This window comes from Oncorhynchus clarkii, chromosome 16 (genome assembly GCF_045791955.1).
Source record: "Oncorhynchus clarkii lewisi isolate Uvic-CL-2024 chromosome 16, UVic_Ocla_1.0, whole genome shotgun sequence".
Classification (NCBI taxonomy): domain Eukaryota; kingdom Metazoa; phylum Chordata; class Actinopteri; order Salmoniformes; family Salmonidae; genus Oncorhynchus; species Oncorhynchus clarkii.
The window spans coordinates 20,377,189-20,400,856 of record NC_092162.1 but is presented as its reverse complement, the minus strand read 5'-3'; the positions used below and the strand labels follow the sequence as shown (position 1 = coordinate 20,400,856).

At 43.6% G+C, this 23,668-nt stretch overlaps 1 protein-coding gene across 3 annotated transcripts in view; it reads right to left on the bottom strand.

Moving 5' to 3' along the window:
• LOC139368163 (rab11 family-interacting protein 3-like) overlaps nt 1-23,668 on the bottom strand; it is a 42,413-nt gene that overhangs the window by 10,915 nt on the left and 7,830 nt on the right. For 2 of the 3 annotated variants that reach the window (XM_071106766.1, XM_071106765.1), the window contains exons 2-5: nt 15,479-15,572; nt 12,803-12,879; nt 7,013-7,185; nt 1,146-1,349 (exon numbers count right to left, since the gene is read on the bottom strand). In XM_071106766.1, coding sequence (XP_070962867.1) covers nt 1,146-1,349; nt 7,013-7,185; nt 12,803-12,879; nt 15,479-15,572 — 548 coding nt within the window. Of the gene's footprint in view, nt 1-1,145; nt 1,350-7,012; nt 7,186-9,845; nt 9,988-12,802; nt 12,880-15,478; nt 15,573-23,668 lie in introns of those variants that run through there. The other variant, XM_071106767.1, reaches the window with a different exon arrangement.

The following is a 23,668-nucleotide window of genomic DNA, read 5'->3' as shown; positions in this document are numbered from 1 at the left end:
ACACTACTGCACTAACCACAATGCTCCTGAATCACAATGGCCTCATTCAAATTGCCTTAGTGCCCACTCATTCTGGTTGGAAGGAATTTACGGTTGTAAGGGTGACTTACAGAGGGAGGGAAAGGTTTAGAATTACTGGTAACTCGGAAGGAATCATTAAAGCCAATCCACTTGGGCCGGCTTAGTTCCATATTGTGACCGAGAAAAACCCAGGCAGTTAGCTGGCTAAGAATTTGCAGGCATGAAAGATAGGGAAAAATATCACCCAAATGGGAATTACGCATTATCCGGCTTAGGGTCTCTGATGAAAACAGAGTGTGGGAAAAGGAGGGGGTGGAGCGGCTGCAGAAAAAGAGGAGGGGAAGTGCTCAGGAGTGTTCAGGCAGAGCAGTACTGTGTCAGAAGAAAGAAAGAGGGGAGTGAGTGATCAGATGTGGTCAGGTGAGACAGACTTAACACAGTCCATACTGGCTGGCTCAAACGCAGCTTTGTTAGCGAGCCTATGGAAAGCCTGTAACTCTCCGTTAATAAACACGCTTGGTTATGTCTACCCTTGATGACTGGATATGTGTAAGTGTATGGTGTGCAGTAGCTCTAAAGAGTAAGCAGCAACAGGAAGAGTTCTAAGTAAGTGAACTTTGCCCTTGTTCCCTTTTTACCTCTCCCTTCAGGAGCAGGAGTCAGTGGGAGTGGACTGGAAATGAGGTCTCCAGAGAGTTCTTATCCATGTTTGACCTCCAGTCTTTCCAAACATACAGCCAGTCTGTCTTGTTATAACAGCACCAGGGAAGGTTGTGGCTAGGGCTGAGAATGTAGCTGGGAATGTGCCACCACCATTTCCAGAGACTAAATCCACCGTGCTCCTCTATCCAGCAAGACAACACGTTCCCTGTTCCCTGACAGGAGCCAACAACTGCGCTGTGTGTTTGACTTTAGAGACGATGCCCTAGGATAAAGTAATGTTATTGTTGGTAACAATGTGGCAGCTACTGTGGGTGACCTTCATCCGACACGCCAGAGTTTTGAACTGATTCGTGGCACTTAAAAACATAGCAGTTGTGTCGTATATGAATGTGTAGGCTGTCACAGTCTTACTCTGAGTGCTCAGTATGACCCTGGCTGCTGTTCTTTAGGGTGGCCCGTACCTGGGAGAGAGTAGCAGGGAGGAGCAGTTGCTCTGGTCGGGGGTCTGGAGGTGGGATGAGTCCCCCTCTCCCTCGGTTCCCTCCTCAGTGGTGTCCAGCAGCAGCTCCGAGGTGTTGCTCTCCCCAAAGTCCTCAAAATGTTCCTCATCCCCGCCAATCACTGTCACCAGGGTGTGGCTGTGCAACTCAGAGCTCAGGGAGAACCTGAGGGAGAGAGAAAAGAGGGATGATTGTGTATAAAAGAGAGTGTGAGAGTGAGAGGGGGGGGGGGGACGGGGGGGACATAGGAGGAAGAATACCCCTTCAGGTACACACACAGGAATTGCATATAGCCACGTTCACGGAGGTATTTTTCTACATTTACCCAAATTTGTGACTGTATTGGTGTCTGTATCAATGGTGTCTCAGGGGTGGAAATGCCAGAAAAATCTTGAATTGACCTACTCATGGTTTGTGGTTCTATGCCTGTATGTGCGTTTGTTCCTTAGATTGTGTACAAACTCATTTACGGGCTAAGGTTAGGGCTATAGCTTAGTTTTTACACCTGACTATCTCTGTTTATCACTTCACTGTAAATAACAGGTCTGGGTTTCCTTCACCAACAGACCACGGAGGCATCGCTTCCGTAACACGGATGATCTATTTTAACATGACTTCAACCAAATTAGAAGTGCTCAACTATCACAGTACGAGTGTGGATATGTTCCAAGTTCTATATGCAGACTTTAGCACACAGTTTGTGTTGAACTGTGATGCATTGAAAGCAACTAGCCTAAATCCAACAAATAGAATATTTGGCATCCCAGATTAAGACAGCCCTACAAAGCGCCCGGCAATCTGGACAAGTTTTAAAATCAATTGTCTTTAAGGGTAATCTGATAATTCATTAATCCCACAGACTCGTTGGTCAAGATGAAGCACATTTAATGTTCGTGGTCCACCGGCAATATACATCTGATGTCTAGCTACACTCGCTGCATGAGAGTGGCGCTTTCACTGGGTTCTATGTAGTGTAAGCTTAAGGGGTGACCTTAATTGAAAAGAGACTGGGCGAAGCTTCTCGTCAAGTTTAAAATTAGCAGGCAAATCTTCACACAAATACATGGAAAGTTAAAGTTAGTCATGTTTAGCCACCAAAATAGACATGCTTGGCTGGTCTGCGACAGCCAAATTGGTAGGTTCACCTGAGTTCAGATGATATATAATACAGTGGCCCTGCTTTCTGTAACAAGAAAGGGTATTAGATAGCCAGACTTTCCTTTGTACCCCAACAGGACATGAAGGGTGGCTGGATTGTAGCTACATACACCTCAGCACCATTCCAAGGGTTGCTGTCAATCCAATGACATAGCCTAGTTCTATTTCTTGTGTTTACACATACAGAGTCAACAGACTTTTAACCCACTCAATCCTACCTTCAAATTCACTGTACGCTAACCACCGACAGGGTAGCCTGCACTTAAACACTGATCAACTTCAGATACACTTCAGCCTCTCTCAACCCAACATTAAAAAACAATTAACACTGACTCAGCACAAAACTTGCGACACCCTAACACTTGAACACTCTAGCATAGCACTCAAAACCTCAACCTCAATACATTCGGGCCCACTTACCCACTACTCAGCCCGACACTGAGGTCCCTAGTAAGGTCCCGCACATGGAGGGCAGGTGAGGAGAGAGACCGCATCTTTAAACGCCGCCCGCTGCCCCCGCGTCTCAACCTCGGAGCAACTGGAGACAGACGACCTCCAGTCAACCAGAGTGGAATCCTGAATGCTCACTGGTCACACCAACCCAAGAGGAGTGCTGCTCAGTTCTTCAGTTAAGGAGACGATCCCAAAGACCTTGTCCACTCAAGGGATTAGTCCATGGTACCCAGAACATGTTACTGAGAGTCGCACACTCGTCTTTCTTTGCACGTTTTATAGGTTACCGCCAACTTGGTCGACTAGAAAGTCTTCCTCACAGTCTGTAACCACAAATGATCAGTCCTCACAAGTGACCAGCCGGATTGTCCCCTGTTACCATGGGCTCGTCCCCGTAGACTTGTGGCAAGACGGGGAGGCAGGCTGTGAGTGGCTGAGGGTTAATACGATTAAGGGCTAAGCAGAGGCACCAGGCAGGTGCGGTGACCGGCCCGGGCCCAGCCGAGTGAGGTAGTGCTGGGGTAGGACACGAGGGGCGGACGGGCTGGGGCTGGGTAATCCTGTTAAACTCCTAATCCCCAGCCAAGAGCATAGACTCATTCATGTAACGGCCGTCTCCCGGGGCACAGAAACTACTAGGAGGTGTTGAAAAACCAAAGCTTAAACATTTTGTTAAATGTTACTGACAGTGTTGAGTCATCATGTGTAGGAATAGGAAATTCGTCTAGGTCTTCATGCAAGAGCACATGACAGGGAGGTGGGAGTGTGTTGTTATTGTTCTGATTCACTTAATTCATTTTTTTTTTAATGGGGCAGGATCATCATGGGACTCATCACATGTTTCCAGTGGACTCCAGTGGGATATGATGTGAGATACACACACAGGGCTGCTGTACAACAATTGCAGCGTCTTTCATGAAGTCAATTTTTTATTTTAGAGTAGCACATCTGATTGCTGTCAGCGGTGTGATCCCAACGCTGACACCCATTGTAAACCTTTTCACTGTGACGTCAACTCAAAATGGTTGTGGTTGGTTTGTGTAACTCACCTGTAGTGATCTTCTGACTCGGTGACAGACAGGGCAATTCAACACAGGAAATATGGAACTCAAAGAAGGAACTGAGCTGAAACGCAGAGGAATCTGCCTCAAGGACGAATTGATAGGCGAGGCCTGAGATAGCCACAACAAGCGAAAGTTGTATAAGAAAACACCTGTATGGCAAGAGTAACAGGGACATGATCTGACATAGCAGAGTAGAAAATGGATGTTGGATAGACTTTGCAGTTTGGCAGTGGAATACATTTCTATTCAAAATGTGTCAACACGATTCAGCCCAGCGAAAGGTCAAAATACACTGAAAGTCCTTTATTTCTTGGGAAGTTCAGCCCTGGTGAGTCAGGGGACGACCTTCCATGATTCCTGCCAAACCGCTGATAGTGCAGGACTGCTGAAACAGGAGAAAGTGGAAGTGCCTGCCGGCCGCGCTTTGGCCCCCATCAGCACGAAGGAAAGATAGGGCCCCTTCCAAAAAAAAAAAAAGGAAAAGAGCAAAAAAAAGAGCAAACTCCACACTTCCTGGAATTCAAGGCACAGCTGTTGACAGGAAGTCCAAACACATCCCTGTTAACTGGTCCACCCCCCCAGATCCATCATCTACCCGGACAGACAGGTTACACAGTCAGCAGATAAGACCTCATTCCCCTACACTTCCTCCTCCCTCGTGACTGACCCCAGAACTACAGGCAAAAACAACTCATTAATAGTCAGAATACAGACCCCAAACAGTAGCTACTTTCTTGAGCGGATTTACTTTTTTGAGCGGATGGCCAGAACATAATTCCAAATAATTTGTAGACTGCATATTGACCGCAAGAAGCCCAAACAGATATAAGATGACTAATACATAATCATTTCAAACCTTACTTACATTCGTGTCCGATCAAATGTATCTCTCTATTATGCGTGGGAATACTTTGGAACAGATTTCCAAAATTAAAATCACTTGGAGCTGTTTTTACTTGGGGGGGCATATAAAATCACTTGGAGCTGTTTTTACCTGGGGGGGGCATATAAAATCACTTGGAGCTGTTTTTACTTGGGGGGGGCATATAAAATCACTTGGAGCTGTTTTTACCTGGGGGGGGGCATATAAAATCACTTGGAGCTGTTTTTACTTGGGGGGGGGGCATATAAAATCCCTCGCGGCCAAATTCGGCACAAATTAGCCTACATCAACAATTAGTCGATGTAAACTTCTACAATTAGGTATCAAACACTTAAACGCATAAGCTCTTGACAGAGATATCTGGAACTGCCTGTGAAAAGGACGTTGTCAAGTGGCTGTTCTAAACAGGTGGCGGGCACTAATCTGACATCTTAGGAACAGGGTGTTGGGGGTACGCACTACAGAGTGACCACAGCTGATAATCTTTGCTTCATTCTAACCATTGACTCAATTAAATCCTTAGGGGTGGAAGAACCCTACCAAAACAAATCCTTAGACAAAGAGCGCAAGACAATGGTATATGTTATCAGTATTTGCCCCGAAGGGACAATATGTCTAGTTTTTGCCCTAAGGGGACAAATAAAGTAGCATTGACTTGAAACAAACTCGTTGGGCATTGATAATACTACACAAATAGAGCTCAAAAGGCAAGAGGTGTCATGCTATTGCCTGATTTCCGCTAACCAGAAAAGTTGAGGTAGAAGTGCAGGTAAAAGTCAACATAGAAGATTAACTTACTGTAATCATTGCAGCAACACATAATCTTGGGCACTGAAGATCAACTTGTCTCAAAGCTCACAGTCAACCAAAAGACAAACTCAAACATACAGTAGATAGATCAGGGCACACGTAGCTGTCTCTTCAAGGTCTCTGGATTTTACATTGTGTCGGAGTGTGAGGTCACCTCGAATATCGTGCAGCAAAAAACGAGGGCAGAATGTTCAACAACCAAAGTGTAGTTTAATAACGGGGTAAGCAAGTTCATTTCAAACTGTCGGTGATCTATTACGCCTTTGAAAATGATGTTGATGACCTAAGATCTCGATTCTCTACCATCTGGTCCTTAGCAAATAAAAACAATCGTCACTCAAAATAACTACGATCTCCAGGCTTTGTTCCTCAAATAACCAGGTACTGCATTTCATCACAATCATCACTTTATAATGCTTTATCTTGCAAGTTATCTGCCATGTGTTGAAGACAGGTCCCACTGCAAATCTAAGAGTTCAAAACACATCTGGCCAACAGTAATCGTCCAATAGTAAGACAATAACATGATCTGTGTAATTTGTTAACTGATCAAAACAAACCATGGTAATTAGACTAGAGGCACATTAGAGCCTGCATGCACTTGAGGAGCAGCCAGGACCAACCACCCTGGAGCAACCATAAACAAAAGGCGTCTTCAGTTAGATTGATATGATAAGACGTTTTGTTCTCGGTAGACGAAAGGTATTTTAAGCCCAGGGCCATTACAATGGTGGCTATTATTGCCTCTAATCTGTCTGGTGACCCACATAAGACTCCAAGTCGTCTCTAGAAACTAAGACGGGATACAGAGGCTTGATGCTACCGAGGCTGTGATGACTGGAGCTAGCGTTAGTTTGACTTATCCTAGTTAATTACCATTACTATTTCGACCTATATGTACCATAATGTTACAGTCAAACCCTGGTGTCTGAGTGATTAGCAGTGACTCAACGTGGGTGGTATTCAGGACAGCTTCGACCTACCTTTGCCTCACCTCGATTTAGCTACATACGAAATTACAACTTTTAGCGCAAGGTTAAAGGTAGACTCAGCGATATGACGTAGACGCAGAAAGCACGGTGGATCAATTTCCGCAGCAACAAAGAGTGTTGAAGCGAGAGGCTCAACTTCGTTGCTGTTTTGGTCCCGTGGCTAGCACGTGGTAAAATCATGAAGCGTACCCGTGCACATGCGCAGATACTGTGTGCGATTGTCTTGCATTTCGCACATCGCAATATCCGCTGTGCTGCTCGTAGCAACGCCATTTCGCTGAGTCTACCTTTAATGATTATGGTAGTTCTAAGTACGAGGTGAAGGGGTATAGTTAGGGTTTGATTTTGGCCAACCGTATGTGGGTCGAGTTAAGGGGCCGAGGTTAGAGGTGATGATCAGGACTAACTATTGGGCCAGGGGCCTGTCCTGAGAAAACTGTGCAGAGGCAAAAGTAAGCCAGAACTGACCTGTTGCTACTGTCCTCTGGGTCGTGGAGCGTGGCCTCGATGCCGCTGTCCGTCTCCACATCCTCGTGCATCTCGGGCTGGACCAGGGCTCCCGTGTCCTCGTCGGTAAACGTCTCACACTCGCTGTAAGTGCTCTCCGAGCCCAGGTATGCACTGTCCGTCACCTCGTTTTGCTACAGGAGGGAAATAGGACATTTATAGTTATTCTTTAAGACAAAGTTAGTAATCATATGTCACAATTGTGGTCTAAAGTACGTACATGTTTTGTTATTTAGCAAGACGCTCTTATCCAGAGCGACTTTACATAGCAATTAGGGTTAAGTGCCCTGCTCAAGGGCACATCGACAGATGTTTTACCTAGCTCCCGGATTCGAACCAACGACATTTCATTTACTATCTGAACTCTCTAAACCACTAGGCTACCAGCCGCCCTGGTACACAAAGAGAGTTAAGTGGACATCGTTTGAATTGAGAAATCATTAACAGGTGACTAAAAACAGCAGTATGATGTCTGGAAAGTATTCATACCCCTTGACCTTTTCCACAATTTGTTATGTTACAGTGCTATTTTAACAAGTATTTAAAAAATAAAAATCCTCATCAATCTACACAGAATACCCCATAATGAATAAGTGAAAACAGTTTTTTAGGTTTGCTAATTTATACAAAAATAAAAACGTATTTACATAAGTATTCAGACCCTTTGCTATGAGACTTGAAATTGAGTTCAGGTGCATCCTGTTTTCATTGATCATCCTTGAGATGTTTCTACAACTTGATTGGAGTCCACCTGTGGTAAGTTCAATTGATTTGACAAGTTTTGGGAAGGCACACACCTGTCTATATAAGGTCCCACAGTTGACAGTGCATGTCAGAGCAAAAACCAAGCCATGAGGTCGAAGGAATTGTCCGTAGAGCTCCGAGACAGGATTGTGTCAAGGCACAGATCTGGGGAAGGGTACCAAAGCATGTCTGCAGCATTGAAGATCCCCAAGAACGCAGTGGGCTCTATCATCCTTACATAGAAAAAGTTTGGAACCACCGAGACTCTTCCTAGAGCTGGCCGCCCGGCCAAACGGAACATTTGGGAGAGAAGGGCCTTGGTCAGAGAGGTGACCAAGAACCTGATGGTCACTCTGACAGAGGTCAACAGTTTCTCTGTGGAGATGGGAGAACCTTCCAGGAGGACAAACATCTCTGCAGGACTCCACCAATCAGGCACCAATCAGGCCTTTATGGTAGAGTGGCCAGACGGAAGCCACTCCTCAGTAAAAGGCACAACAGCCAACTTGAAGTTTGCCAAAAGGCCCCTAAAGGATTCTCAGACCATTAGAAATAAGATTCTCTGGTCTGATGAAACCAAGATTGAACTCTTTGGCCTGAATGCCAAGCGTCACATCTGGAGGAAACCTGGCACCATCCCTACGGTGAAGCATGGTGGTAGAAGCATCATGCTGTGGGGATGTTTTTTTCAGCGGCAGGGACTGAGAGACTAGTGTGGATCGAGGGAAATATGAACGGAGCAAAGTACAGAGAGATCCTTGATGAAAACCTGCTCCAGAGCGCTCAGGACCTCAGACTGGGGCAAAGGTTCACCTTCCAACAGGACAACGACCTTAAACACACAGCCAAGACAACGCAGGAGTGGCTTTGGGACAAGTCTCTGAATGTCCTTGAGTGGCAGGGCCAGAGCCCAGACTTGAACCCAATCGAACATCTCTGGAGAGACCGGAAAATAGCTGTGCAGCGACACTCCCCATCCAACCTAAGAATGGGAGAAATTCCCCAAATACATATGTGCCAAGCTTGTAGCATCATACCCAAAAAGACTCAAGGCTGTAATCGCTGCCAAAGGTGCTTCAACAAAGTACTGACTAAAGGGTCTGAATACTTATGTAAATGTGATATATCCGCTTTTTATTTTTAATAAATGTGCCCAAAATTCTAAAAACCTGCTTTTGATTTGTCATTATGGGACATTGTGTGTAGATTGATGAGGAACAAAAACAATTGAATCCATTTTTGAATAAGGTTGAAACCTAACAAAATGTGGAAAAAGTCAAAGGGGTCTGAATTCTTTTCGAATGCACTGTACATACAGTAGCTAATGTGTGGGTGGACTGTATAAGCAAATCAACATTAAAAACACCCAGTTCAGAGCCGATGACTAGAGGCTGTACTGGATACGGTTGACTCTTACGGCCTACTTTTTTCCGAGCTATAATTTTGCTGACAGCATTCATTGATATCAATTATGACTCCAGAGGAAAGATGTTTATCTGTGACGCATCCTGAGCAGATATGGAAAGAAACAAACGATGGTAATGATTAACAAGCTGTTACGTATATCATGAAACCAAGCAGAACAGATTAATTATGATCGTCGTAGATTGTATAGGCCAAAATGTGTAAATCTTGAGATAAGTCTGCTAAAAAATTTCACATCACCAATCATAGACGGTTCATCAAAGAAAACAAACAAAGAAACAGTATTCTCATAGGAGAGCGTAGTCGCAATTCAACTGTTGCCAATGGCAGTGAAAAGCCAATTAGAGCCGCGTCCAAACAACTGATGCGGCATAAACACATTTCAGATCCAACCTGTCAGGTTTCAGATGTCCGTGCCAAGCAAAGCCTACTGTGTCAACACCTTGAGTCAACATGGACTAACACAGAGATTTCACTTCCTAAAGCTCAAAGCACAAAAAAACATCAAAATGTTCAAATAGACACTCAATAGAACTTCATAAGACATTTAGCTATAACAAGAGCCTGCCAGGTGAGTCTCAATGAGTCCAGAGCAAGAGAGCCATCATGGGAGACCCTCCCATACCTGTCTGTGTTGAGTTCCAGGAGGAACCGGGCCCAGAAGGCTGTCCACCATGCCCAAAACCATGCTGTCTGCCTGGGGCTCACGGGCAGGAAGACTGGCCTGTAATGAAACCCCCCAGTAATTTCCCCTCCTAGCGCTTCCTTCTTTTCAATCTCAGAAAGCAAAAGTGTAAAACATAGAATGCCCAACACCTAGTTCAGCTCCAGTGGGTTCTCAAAAGGGGTGGAGTCTGGAGACTGAAAGAGTCCGAAGGCAAGGGTACAGCCCGTACTGCCATTACCACCCCAACTACCCCTCTCATGGAATTTGATGATCAAAATGTCATATGAAAGAAAGGGAGCAATGTTCCCTTTAACGTTTTCTACTTCAATGTCTCTAGCTCCTGGACCAATGTGACAGGGTGAATCATTAAGCCACCGCCTGTTCTACCAGTCTTTACAGGCTTGTATGATTGGATGAAGAGGGCCATATAAACTCTACGTGCATAGCCATAAACTGACTAGTTGTTTACCTTAAAGGCCCAGTGCAGTAAAACATTTGATTTTCATGTGTTTTATATATATATATATATATATTTCCAAACTATGAGGTTGGATACTGTGAAAAAGAGAGTAAGGGCTGTTTGAAAAGACTGTCTGAAACGTCAGCCTGTTTTGGTGGGACGGAGTTTTGGCCGTAAATTAGTTAAAACAATGAGAGAGAGAGTTCCAAACCGCTCTGCCAATAACAGCTATTTTTTACTTTCCCCCTACCCATTCAGACCACTCCCAGACAGTCTTAGCAAAATTCTTGCTTGAGAAATGTCTCTTTGCTAAAAAAGCATTTATTTATTTTTTGGACCATTTTAATTAAAAACAGGTACTAACAGGTACTAAATTGTTAACACAGAAATGATTTGATACTGAGATATAAATGGCTGCATTGGACCTTTAAGGAGGCAAAACAAGCACGTTGTAAACCCAGAGATCGAGCCATTGGAGGAGAGGGGTCTGGATTGGCTGTGTTAATGCATCTCTTCCTTATAAGAAGAGGTATTGACAGGGAGAGATACTCTCACAATAACAAGGGGTAACAACACACTGGTTGGGTATTTGTGGGGACGTAAACAAGCCATCTGAGAGCGGGAAGGACAAGGAAGAGGAAAGGTAGGAGGAGGAGGGTGGAGTGTTTGGTTTTCTCAAGGCAAGCAGGCCCTCCGCCCAGCTACCTCACCTCTCCTGTTTTGAGAGCAAACAGGGTTAGAACAGTGTGGCCATTGAGTGAGGAACCTTACTGCCAGGACCCCAGGGGGAAAACAACGAGTTCAGGGACACAGGTGTGACGTCGACATTAAAAGCACCAACCACCAACTCTCCCCAAACTCCATCCAATACAGCTACCGCTATTTCTTAGGGCAGGACATTTGTTAGAAATGTATACTGTAGTGATACAGCAGGTAATGTTTAATTCAATGTCATGGAGAGGACACCCAACACTGATTTTAAGCAAACCGTTTCTGCAACTATTTTCACTGTGTTTTTGGAGGTGTGTGCAATAACTAAAGGCTATTAGTTGTAATTTTCCTCTCCCATGTGGCTCAGCTGGTAAAGCATGGTGCTTGCAACGCCAGGGTTGTAGGTTCGATTCCCCCAGGGGACTAAAATGTCAATTTAAAAGGTACCCAAACCAGATAGGTATTATTGGAGGGCTAATACAAATGAAAGTCCATTGAAAAACAGTGTCGGACTTGATTCAACCTGTCAAGTAAACGCTAAGGTTTATGTGCTAGGTTAGAGCCAAATCTTGCCTGGCCAGACCACTGCTGTATACTATACTGAGATGAGACTGCACTAATTAGCCATACCAATAGGGGGCGCTGAAACTACACAGTGTGCACATACTACAGTGTTGGAAACTGACTGAATAATATTTTGCCTTACCTCCCTACTCTTCTACATTTGCACACACCGTACATAGGTTTTTCTATTGTGTTATTGACTGTATGTTTGTGTAACTCTGTGTTGTTGTTTTTGTCGCACTGCTTTGCTAAATCTTGGCCAGGTCGCAGTTGTAAATGAGAACATGTTCTCAACTGGCCTACCGGGTTAAATAAAGGTGAAATAAATGTAAAAAAAGTTGAAAGAAAAGGTCTAATCTTCATATTCATCATCAACCAGCACCACCCCAACGTCAACCTATGTGAAAATGGCGCGTTTATGTTTCGTAGTAAAAAAGATGAGTAAAAAAGATAAGTATTTCCAATGACATCAACAACCAATTAGTAGGCAACACCTACTCACAATTGGTCAAAATCACACAATGCCCACCGATGTCATTGGAAAACACTTACCTTCCAAATATATATTTTTTACTACAAACATAGAAACCCACCATTTTCAACATGTTGATGTTGGGGTGGTGCTGGTGAGGATGAATATGAAGTAGGACATTTTTGAGTCCACACACAAGAGGAGCCAGGAATTTCAGATATGTCCACCGCAGCTGAAAAAACATAACAGCATGCGTGTGTAAAGTACGACCAGACTCCAACCATTCAATATTTAGTCAAATGAAAAATACGACGGGTGCCAAACCGTAGTGTTCAGCATGCGGAATATTCCCAGTGGGGTAATGATAGCTTTTCTGGCCACTTGCTGAAAATACTGTGGGATGTGTGAGTGCACAGAGACTTCAGCCTGGGAGCTGTATGCAAAGGGACAATGGGGACAGCACAACCGGACAACACAAGACCAAAATAAATTACAATGGACTGTCACAGTGGTGTACCATGCTATACAGGGCTGCTCATTCACCACCCTGGCCCATATTATGCTGCTTTATGTTGGGGGTTCATATACTGTGGTGCAGTCAGTCACACTGCTTTCCTGATGTACTTAAGTCTGTGTGAGTGGTCATATCGCTGGTAGTAACTAATGTCACCGAGAACTGCGATGACGATATCCAATGACATCACCCACCTCATCGTACTCCTCTGAGCAGCCCACGGCTCCGTCCCCTGGGCTGAAGTGCACATCGTAGAGCTGGGGCTCTGTCCCTGCAGACACAGACAGGACAAGGTCAACACACGCAGGCCAATAACACACAGCAAACACATACAGAGCAAAGTCAACACAATGCGATGGTAAACACCGAGCCAATGTGCCAACGAAAACATGGCAGAACAGCGCCACTACACAGGTGTAATGCAGTAAACAGAGGAAATACTGTAGGGTCCACTCTGGGAGTTAAAGATTTAACTGCACGTTAGAGAACTAATAATAGGCTGCACTGTATAAGTGAAGCAAATCAAAAAAGGATTTCAGCTTTTTTATTAAAAGTGCAAAACTTGAAAGTATACAGAAGGGGGAGGGGGGAGTAAATGTTGGGAAAAAAGTCAAATGTACTATGGTCAAATACAGTGCTTCTTTTACTGTACATATCTTCACTGCCCTATTTAGAAAAACAGTCTTTATGCTTGGAGTAACAATCAACATTATGTAACAGTCACATTTCAAGGGCTGCCGTGTACACAATGTGAGTGTGTGTCAGCTAAATCAACCAATAAAAATAACACGAAATGACCCCTATCAAATTCAGATTTAGAGACTCCAATGAAAGCACCTGCAGATAAGTGCTGTGAAACCCGAGACCAACCAATCGGGAGTGGACAGTAGGGTGTCGGGCCAGACTCCCAGCAGCCACTGGGGCAGGCTCCTGTATCTAGTTAACAAAGCTCTGAAAAACACCCTGCTGCTGAGCTAAGAACACAAACAGTGCTCTTGACAGCAGCGGTCGCTGGACCACATGCAGGTTGTACCTCGGTCTTACGTAACAGCCGCTGCTGTTCAGGAATGATACAAATGACTGGCCAGTTAACTAGAACATAAAGTCTCATTTTGTGCTGGGAGGAGGTTCGCTTGAGGGGGTTGCCTGTCCCTCTGTATAAGACGGTCGCTTGGCACCAACTCAAAAAGGGTCACAATGGACAGAGACATTGTATTTTCTAAGAGTTGACAGACTTTATTCAACTTGTCTCCCTGTGCTACACTGGCTTAGCTATACCAGACATGCCATAGACACCACAGGGGGTAAGGTATTTCCACTGCCAACAGGCTTTCTTTATTAAAAACACATCCAGCCAGTAACCGACAGAGAAATTACAAGGAAAAACCAAGTTAAAATTAAAATAAGTAAACATTCTAAATGAACTGGGATTCCAGTTGGAGCTGGAATAGCAGGTTTTCTGATGTGACTCCAGAGAAACGAGGTGGGGGTGACCAGTGCAGAACACTTGTAGCCCTGAGCTAGGTTAGCTATATAGACAGATGGACTGGAATTCTGACAACCAAGTGTGAGAGGCCTGGGAAGTTAAGGGTGACTCTTTCTCCTGTCCTTTGTGAGGTCTCATGAAACGGATAAGGAGCTGACATGAGAATAAAGACAGAGAGACGATCAGAAACGAGTGGGGGGGTGAGAGAGAGAGAGAGAGAGAGGAGACACTGAATTATTTAGGTGATTAGGACTCAGCCCAGTCCCTCTCCCCCCTCCTTCATTCTCTAGCTGAAACCTGGCCTAGCAGAAGTCCATGTGCCTCGTGTCTCATGCTTTCCAGAATATTACTTATTAACGGTCCGGGTAACTGGAGCGTTTGTAACCCAGAAAGCACAGGGAAAAACTCCAACACAGACTAACATCAAAGCAAAGAGCTGTGGTGGCAGCCAGGGCAACAACACTGTTGCGATGACATCAACACAAACCTCTGCAGCACGCTAACACAGCTAGTGTGTGATGTCAACACCGTCTCTGTGTTGATGATGATGATGTCCGCATAGCCCCAGGGTGACATTCTTTACCATAATGGCAATATTGTGACTCATAACAGGATTGCAGTGGAATATTTGTTTTTAGTATTCCACTGGTTTCGTTTGCAGCAACCTATGATTTTCATGGGTGGGCTGAAAAATGGACATTGTGTAAACAAGCAGTCTACGGCATACACATACTTTTCAGGACACATCTCTCACCCGTCCTTGAAGTGGATGAGAAAAACCTGATGACTCAGTAGTCAGGCACATGATACATTGCTTCCATTGTTTAGAAAAGGAAGGTTTATAGTAGGCTAGGCCTTTGTATACCTTCCCACTTTTTCTCAACTCATGAAATGAGCTGAAGAGGAAAATGTTCCGTGAAAGAAAAACAATGTGATTTGAGTGCAGTCTGAATGAAATTGGGTCACTGTTTTTTTTCTCTCCCCTCCTCGAAACCTTTCACCTTAGCTAAATGTGAGCAGATGAACAATGGCCGCTGCCATCAGGAAGAAGCTGGGATAGATAGAGCCTGATAGGACTGACATATGGTACTGATCAATGGAGGTCCTGAGGTCCGAACAGCTCTCCATATTGTCAGAAGTAGCAGACTTAATGAAATGATAGCAATTTTAAATAGTTCAAATGATGATGTATTGGAGTCCATCTAGTGGATAGCGATACCAACTGATTGACAAAAGACCCCGCATTTTGTCCGATTTTCTTGGCATGTCAGTGAGAGCGCATAGGCCTCATTTTCGAGCTTTCAAAGGCGTTTCCAAATAAAGGTCCAAGCTATGACGGCAGTCATGTTCATCACAGCTTTGTAAGGAAGATCCTCGGACTCACCTCCATTGCTGATGGCCGAGATTCCTCGATGGAAGTCCTCGAAGCTGATCACCCCCAGCCCACTTGGATCCAGGAACTTGGTCAGATCCTTTACCTGTAATAATGAGACAGCCATGATGGACCTTTCAAACACACTTAGACACAGCAATCAAAAAGCTAACATCATCATATAATCAAATCAGCTGTGTTGCCCCGAGTGCTTTGTGAATAAATCACATTTCATTCTGTCCAAATTAACGTGATGTACGGGCAATGCTTACACGTGGTAAAAATTAGCGAATAGAATTAAGGAACAGGGGAATGCATTCAAATTGAAAGGTTGTAGCTTTGCGAACACTAAGGACATTAAAACAAATGGACAACCTAAAATGACTGATTTCATTGAGCTCGGTCACGTAATGGAAATTTGTCAGGGACGGCAAAAACATAATTGAAAATCTGCAAAATGACTGAACTGTCTCACTGAGCCTTCTGTGGTTAGGCTCCTTCAACCGGTATGATGTTTCTTTTCAAGACAAGACAATGAGAACCAATAACAAAGTGCTCTGACCTCCACAGAATCATACGTTTCTGCACACGTAGACATATTTCTGATTTCATAACTCTGTCATAAAAGGTACATGGGAATGCGCTTCAATTTTACAGGACTGCAGTGTCCTCAGACAAGGTGAGCTTATGGGTTGAGCTCCAAGTGTCTCACCTCCCTCAACACAAGCCCAACACGTCTCTATAAGCCTACTTAAACCAAAAGACACACACACACACACACACGCATGCACTCTCTCTCACACACACACACACACACACACACACACACACACACACACACACACACACACACACACACACACACACACACACACACACACACACACAACGCAAAACCTTGCTACCACTTGCATTTTACAACTTAAATAAAGATTTCTATACACAACGAGACAGAGTGCACCTAACCTGGCACTCAAATGACAAGATACAATCAGTTACGTGATGTCCCTGTATCCATTCCCCGGGTAACCTGGCAACAAGAGGTGGTATCCAAGGAGACTAGTGTTTGTGCTCTTTACACCCTAATGTATAAGAACAGCCAACATAAACATTGTTGTGGGGCTGAAATATGGAATTGGGGAATATGGAATGCACTTTGTTGTTTTGTTTTCCAAAAGGTGAACTGCACTCACTGATTCCGCATGTGTTTCTTCCGGTGCTCATTAAGAAATTCAGCGGCCATTACTGAATCCCAAACGAGAGTCGTCTTTGGGGTGTGGCTTAATGTGGGTTTATCTTGGGTGTGTCTTTGCCATTCAAATCACAACAAACAAACAAAAGCAGTAGTGAGTAACTCAGTGACAGCGAGGTAAGCTAAGATAGCTTTGCTAAGGAGAGAAGTTGATGTTGAAGACTTCTCCCCTCCTGACTGACTCGCCATCTCAAGATGATCTGCTGATTCAGTTCTAGGTGTAGGCTAAAGCCCGCGCTGACCTTATGTTTAGCCAACCTGGGAGCAGCTAGCTAGCATAGCAATATTTATCTGTCAAATCCCAATTATATCAACATAGCAAGAAGTACCAGTGTCTGGTATGTGTTTCATGAGACACTCATTCGACAACACCTTGCTACTAGAGTAGCTTGCAACTTTAAGTTTTATCACATCATCTAAAGACATGTTACCGTGGAAATGATAACAACTGCGAGTTGAATTCCCGGTCTTCAGTCAGCTCAGCTGTCAACACAAATTTCTATTAAAAACACACAAAAATATGGTTTTAAGTGAGAAAAAGGCATTGGTCTGAAAAATAAAGGATATTCACATGAGCACCACAATGCCTACCCTACCCATGCTCTACTAAGGTTTTCCAGCACACAGCTTTGACCTACTACAGTAGCGATGTTGGGCTATTGTACTTCAAACAACGTGAATGCTTCTCAAATCGCCTCATTCATACTCTTACACTAATCCCATTCCATTACCTTTTCAAGCATTTTTTATTATGTGAAAACAAGCTATGCTTTTATACTCATAAGACTTGATTCAGCAAGCTGTTTTGTCTTGTTGTAATGTGGTGCCTAACTGTATTTCCTTACAAAAAATTTATTTAGCAATACATGTCATTGAGAAGAAAATAATCATAAAATCTTTTTGGGGTCAGTAGGTGCCCAACATAACACCAGGTGGTGTGGACACAGTCCCTCGTTTATTAAAGGTCTATTGAGCCTGTCTGCATTCCTGATTTCCGTAATCGCTAGCTTACCTGTGTAATATTGACATAAGCTCAGAAACACTTGTTTTGCAAACATGGTCCTGTTTTATCAATTGCTGCTGTGACATTTTTTTTTAAGTTTAATGAAAAATAAAACAATAATAGACTGTATCTTGATTAGATAAGTATTCAACCCCTTGAGTCAATACAGTCACCTTTGGCAGCGGTTGCAGTCTAAAAGCTTTGCAAACCTGGATTGTATAATATTTGCCTTTAAAAAAAACATTCTTCAAGCTCTGTCTAGACAGCCAAGGCTTTCCATATTTTTTAAAGCAGATTTAAGTGAAAACTGTAACTAGACCACTTAGGAACATTCAATGTTGTCTTGGTAAGCAACTCCAGTGTATATTTGGCCTTGAGTTTTAGGTTATTGTCTTGCTGAAAGGTGAATGTCTCCTAGTGTCTGTTGCTTAGCTTTATTCCATTTATTTTTATCCTAAAACCACTCCCTAGTCCTTGCCGATGACGAGGAAATCCATAACATGATGCAGCCACCACCATGCTTGAAAATATGAAACTTGGTACTCAGTGATGTGTTGTGTTGGATTTGCTAATACCTTTGTAACATAATGCTTTGTATTCTGGACAAAAAGTTAATTTGCCACATTTTTTGCAGTATTACTTCAGTGCCTTATTGCAAACAGGATGCAACAACACAACACTTAAGTCGAGGGAGCGCACGCAATTGGCATGCTGACTGGAGGAATGTCCAACAGAGCTGTTGCCAGAGAATTTAATTTCTCTACCATAAGCCACCTCCAATGTTGTTTTAGAAAATTTGGCGGTACGTCCAACCGGCCGCACAACCACAAACCATGTGTAACCACACAAGCCCAGGACCTCCACATCTGGCTTCTTCACCTGCAGGATTATCTGACACCAGCCAACCGGACAGCTGATGAAACTGAAGAGTATTTGTGTCTGTAATAAAGCCATTTTGTGGGGAAAACTAATTCTGATTGGCTGGGCCTGGCTCCTCAGTGGGTGGGCCTTTGCCCTCCCAGGCCCACCCATGGCTGTGCCTCTTCCCAGTCATGTGAAATCCATAGATTAGGGCCTTATTTATTTATTTAAATGAACAGAGGGGTGCTGTTTCATTTGCTCTGAGACTTTCTCTGGTGAGAATTACTTTTTTTGCCAGAAACGCTGTGGAACATCCAGGTGTTCTTTTGCAAACATCAGATGTGCAGCAATGTTTTTTTGGACAGCAGTGGCTTCTCACGTCTTGTCCTCCCATGAAAATCATTCTTGTTTAGTGTTTTAAGTATCCTAGACTCGTCAACAGAGATGTTAGCATGTTCCAGAGATTTCTGTAAGTCTTTAGCTGACACTCCAGGATTCTTCTTAGCCTCATTGAGCATTCTGCACTGTACTCTTGCAGTCATCTTTGCAGGACGGCCACTCCTAGGGAGAGTAGCAACAGTGCTGAACTTTCTCCATTTATAGACAATTTGTCTTACCATGGACTGATGAACATCAAGGCTTTTAGAGATACTTTTGTAACCCTTTCCAGTCAACAATTCTTAATCTTAGGTCTTCTGATATCTCTTTTGTTCGAGGCATGGTTCACATCAGGCAATGCTTCTTGTGAATAGCAAACTCACATTTTGTGAGTATTTTTTATAGGGCAGGGCAGCTCTAACCAACATCTCCAATCTCATCACATTGATTGGACTCCAGGTTAGCTGACTCCTGAATCCAATTAGCTTTTGGAAAAGTAATTAGCCTAGGGATTCATATACTTTTTCCCAATCTACACTGTGAATGTTTAAATTATGTATTCAATATAGACAAGAAGAATACAATAATTTGTGTGTTATTAGTTTAAGCACACTGTAATTGTCTATTGTTGTGACTAAGATGAAGATTAGATCAAATGTTATGACTAATTTATGCAGAAATCCAGGTAATTCCAAAGGGTTCACATACTTTTTCTTGCCACTGTACATACATTATTGACTGTTCAGTGTTTTGCACCAGCAGAGGGTCTGTGCTACTTCTTCCACTCATGCAGCAAACAAGATTTGCTTAGAATTTCATGGCATTATTTTATAGTATGAAGAATACAATTGAACATAGCTGAATAAAATAGAAAGGATATTTTCTCCAAACGATTTGGGGGAGTGCGCTCTGTGTTGAGTGGTTAACATAGAAACATGTCCTCCTATATACGCTTAATTTAGAGTTATGTAACTTTAGATGTGATACAAATGTTGGGCTATATGTTTTGATGAGACTAATAATGATTTGAAAAAGTTGCATGAAAGGCATGAGCTCTGCTTTGTTTTTTGCGCAGGCTATACACACTCTCATTCACAATTTGACAAGCATTTCATAATGCCTCAAATTTCCACCTCCATCCCGTTTGTGTGGCTGTAATGCCCCCTAAAATCCATGCATTTTGTGGCCAGTGGCCATTGTGCCCTTGGGCTGAAAATAATAATTAGAATGACCTTCTCCTGGCTGTGTGCCGAAGCACCTCTCACTCACATGGCTCTCTGTCAAGTGATCGGGTCTTTCTCACAGGCTACAAGTGAAGGCAGACTGACTTCATGACCAAAATGATCCTATTTACACTTTGTAATGTTTCTGACTCATATCGATACCACATTTATAACCAGAGAAATTGGTTCTAGGAGGCAGTTCTCTTTTAAGAATAGGCCACCAAAAATAATATCACTCCTAGTTGTGACCCAATTTCTATAAAGTTTTAGATACAAATGCAGTATGTTGCAATTACACATCCCATACTCATTGTGCTGTCATTCCATACATGTATCATTTACAATTAGCTGGGAGGTTACGGAAGTTTGTGGGCATAACACAAGCAGAGGCCTTGGGAAAACTTTCAACATCAACATGAGAGTAAACCGAGACAATAGATGACATAGTACCTACCACAAGTACAAATCTGACTGGGCTTAACATGACCATTCAACAGAGGCTTTAACTTTGTGAATAGACTTTCCTGTTCTGCACTTTTGTATCAGTTAAACACACCCAAACAGTCAATCTGCTTAGCAAACATAAGCTACATCTAGAGAGGTAGCAGCTGAAACTCTTAGCAAACTGTGGATTGAATTAGCCTGAGAACTACAGCCCTCATGGTGATAGACCGATTCACTTTACCTGCTTGAATTTTAAAGAGATTCTCCAGTACTTTTGTATACTTTTTAGCCAGCAGTTCTGAAAGTAGCGTTCACGAGCCACGTGCAGATATGTGCACCATGTCATTGCGCTCTCACGCTCTGCTGTGTGTGCATCTTGCTAGCTGTAACTCAAATGAAGAGGGGCTGAACTCATTGGCTGAAACTCAAATTGCTAGGGGGCTGGCCCAGGTGGGGTAAAATGGCACTGAACAACTTCCAGTAAACAGTTGCTTTCAAATCAGGGATTTCGAGGCTAATTGAGGTAAAACAGTAATTCTGCTCATAGATTATGCATGTACGAACTACACATTGACACATCCAGCCCAAAGCGGGAGGTTTAAAAAAAAAAACTTACTAGTTGCCAAAGTTCTGGAGCATGTCTTTAAACACAACTGAAGTTTGAAAGGCAAGATCAGACTAGTTTGCCTTATTGGTGGGTTAACACTGAAATGTTGATATAAGATTTCAGGTTAAATTTGATAGCCAAGTGCTCGCTGCTATGCAAATCTTTCATAAATTAGGTTGGTCAGGAAGTGGATGGCGGTGAATAGATGGGTCGTTTAAAGCGGTTGGAAGTTTATAAACAGCAGTAAATGAGATGGAGATTGACATTTGAGAGGTGAGAGTGAGTGGGTGTGTGTCTCCCTGCACTTGAGCTTTCGATCCTCCTCAGAACAGGCCACAGACAACCGGAGCGCCGGGTCACCACAGCACAGGAAACACCTCTCTTCACACCTCCAGTTAGAGAATTGGTGAGACCAGCACACGTAGGTGGGGGTTTCACTACTGTCAGTGCTGTGCTTTTGTAGTCCTGACAGCAAAAAAGGCAGGGAAGAAAGACCCCACCATATGTACAGTAGCCCAAAGAGAACGGCCCTGCGGGGACAGTCTGAGGAAAGCACTAGTCAGAATACTTCACGGGCCAAAACGGGCATGTCCTTCCATTTACATGGCAGTGAGAGCCTGGATGGATGGTGGTTTTTCTGCGTTTCCTCTATTTGTGTCTAATCAGTGCTCCACACAGGCCACAGTTGTGCAGTAAGACGCAGTAACATGCCGGGAGTGAGATGCTTATTCCTATGGGGGGTTTCACAACAGCTTGTCTTCAACGGAGTATTACTGTGCTGAATAACTATTCCTGACACTTCACTAGCAATAGCCTAGATGGATAGGGAGATGGAGCTAATGGGAGATTCTCTCTGTGAACAACAATGGAACACACACACAGAAACAGGATGGGGGTTTGGGACAGGGCATCGGACATTCCGCTGAGGATTAGTGGGAATGTACATAAAAGCAGGACAGGGGAGGCTGACTGGCTGGCTGTCTGTAGAGGGGAGAGGGAGGTGGATGGACAAGAGCTGCCTGCCACTATCACAATGCAGGGCCAAGAGCTTTGTGTGGAAACTAGGTCAAAACCCACTGGAGTGTTGGTTGAAAAAAACCTTGTCCAATTTGTGATCTTCCAATTCCCTGATACTGCCATGTCTTCACTCCTGGGGTGACCTTATTTTGAGGGTGATCAATGTGCGATAACGGAGGGTTAGGATTGTGGCTGTGAGATATGCAACAGGGCTTCCTGTACAATACACATAAGTTACTTATTTACTGTAACATTTTCTGATCATCAGATCTCAGGGAAATCAAAACAACTGTGAGACAGACTAAAAGGCTGAGGTGGCTAGACTGGCTACATCATGAATCCCCGCCTGCAGTCTCATCTCTTTCATTTGCTCCGCTCTTCCCTCTCATTCTCATTGACTCCACCACATCACATTCAGGCTCTTCCTTCATCTCCGTTGTCTTCTCCGTCTTCTTTTCTCAGCCCAGTTACATTTTTATCCCTTGCCACTAACTTGTCTAACCCTTCAGATCTAGGGTTGAATGGCGGGAACCCGGTTACCGAGATTTACTGCCCAAAACCACTCCTTTTCCCGGGATAAATAACTGCGAGAAACCAGTAAATTATAATAAATTATTTATATGAACAGCAAGGCGTGAAATGGAACTGTTAAATTATATGCAAAGTCTAAATCTGGCTTCTCTATGGCCTCTGCATGATGAATCACCAACGCTCAGGGTGGGGACAGACAGCCCATCTCAGTATGGAGCGATGCTCACAATGCATGTAGACCTATCATCTCATGGTTTTTCTTGGAACAGGTATGCCTACATTGTCTATGCTACAGTAATACAAAGAACGAATGTATGTCTAATTTATCCATCTCCATCTGGTTTCGGGGGTCACCTTGTTTTTTAATTGTAAAGATTATTATACACATTTTTAATTGCAGCTGTAGAGTTTTAAAAACAGCCTATCACTAACGTGAGCACAATCTCGCAGTCTCTCTCTCTATCAACTCCATTTAAACTGCATCCAAAATAGATAATCCTGTTCTACACTGAACAAAAATATAAAACGCAACATGCATCAATTTCAAAGACTTTACTGAGTTACAGTTCATAGAAGGAAATCAGTATATTGAAATAAATTAATTAGTCCCTAATCTACAGATTTCACATGACTGGGCAGGGGCACAGCCATGGGTGGGCCTGAGAGGGCCTAGGCCCACCCACTGGGGAGCCAGGCCCAGCCAATCAGAATGATTTTTTCCCCACAAAAGTGCTTTATTACAGACAGAAATACTTTTTACATCAGTACAGGGGCTTAGCCACTGTCAAAGGTCATTCCGTGATGGAGTATATACATTTACATTCAAGTCATTTACCAGACGATCTTATCCAGAGTAGTGAGTTCATACATTCATACTTTTTTCGTA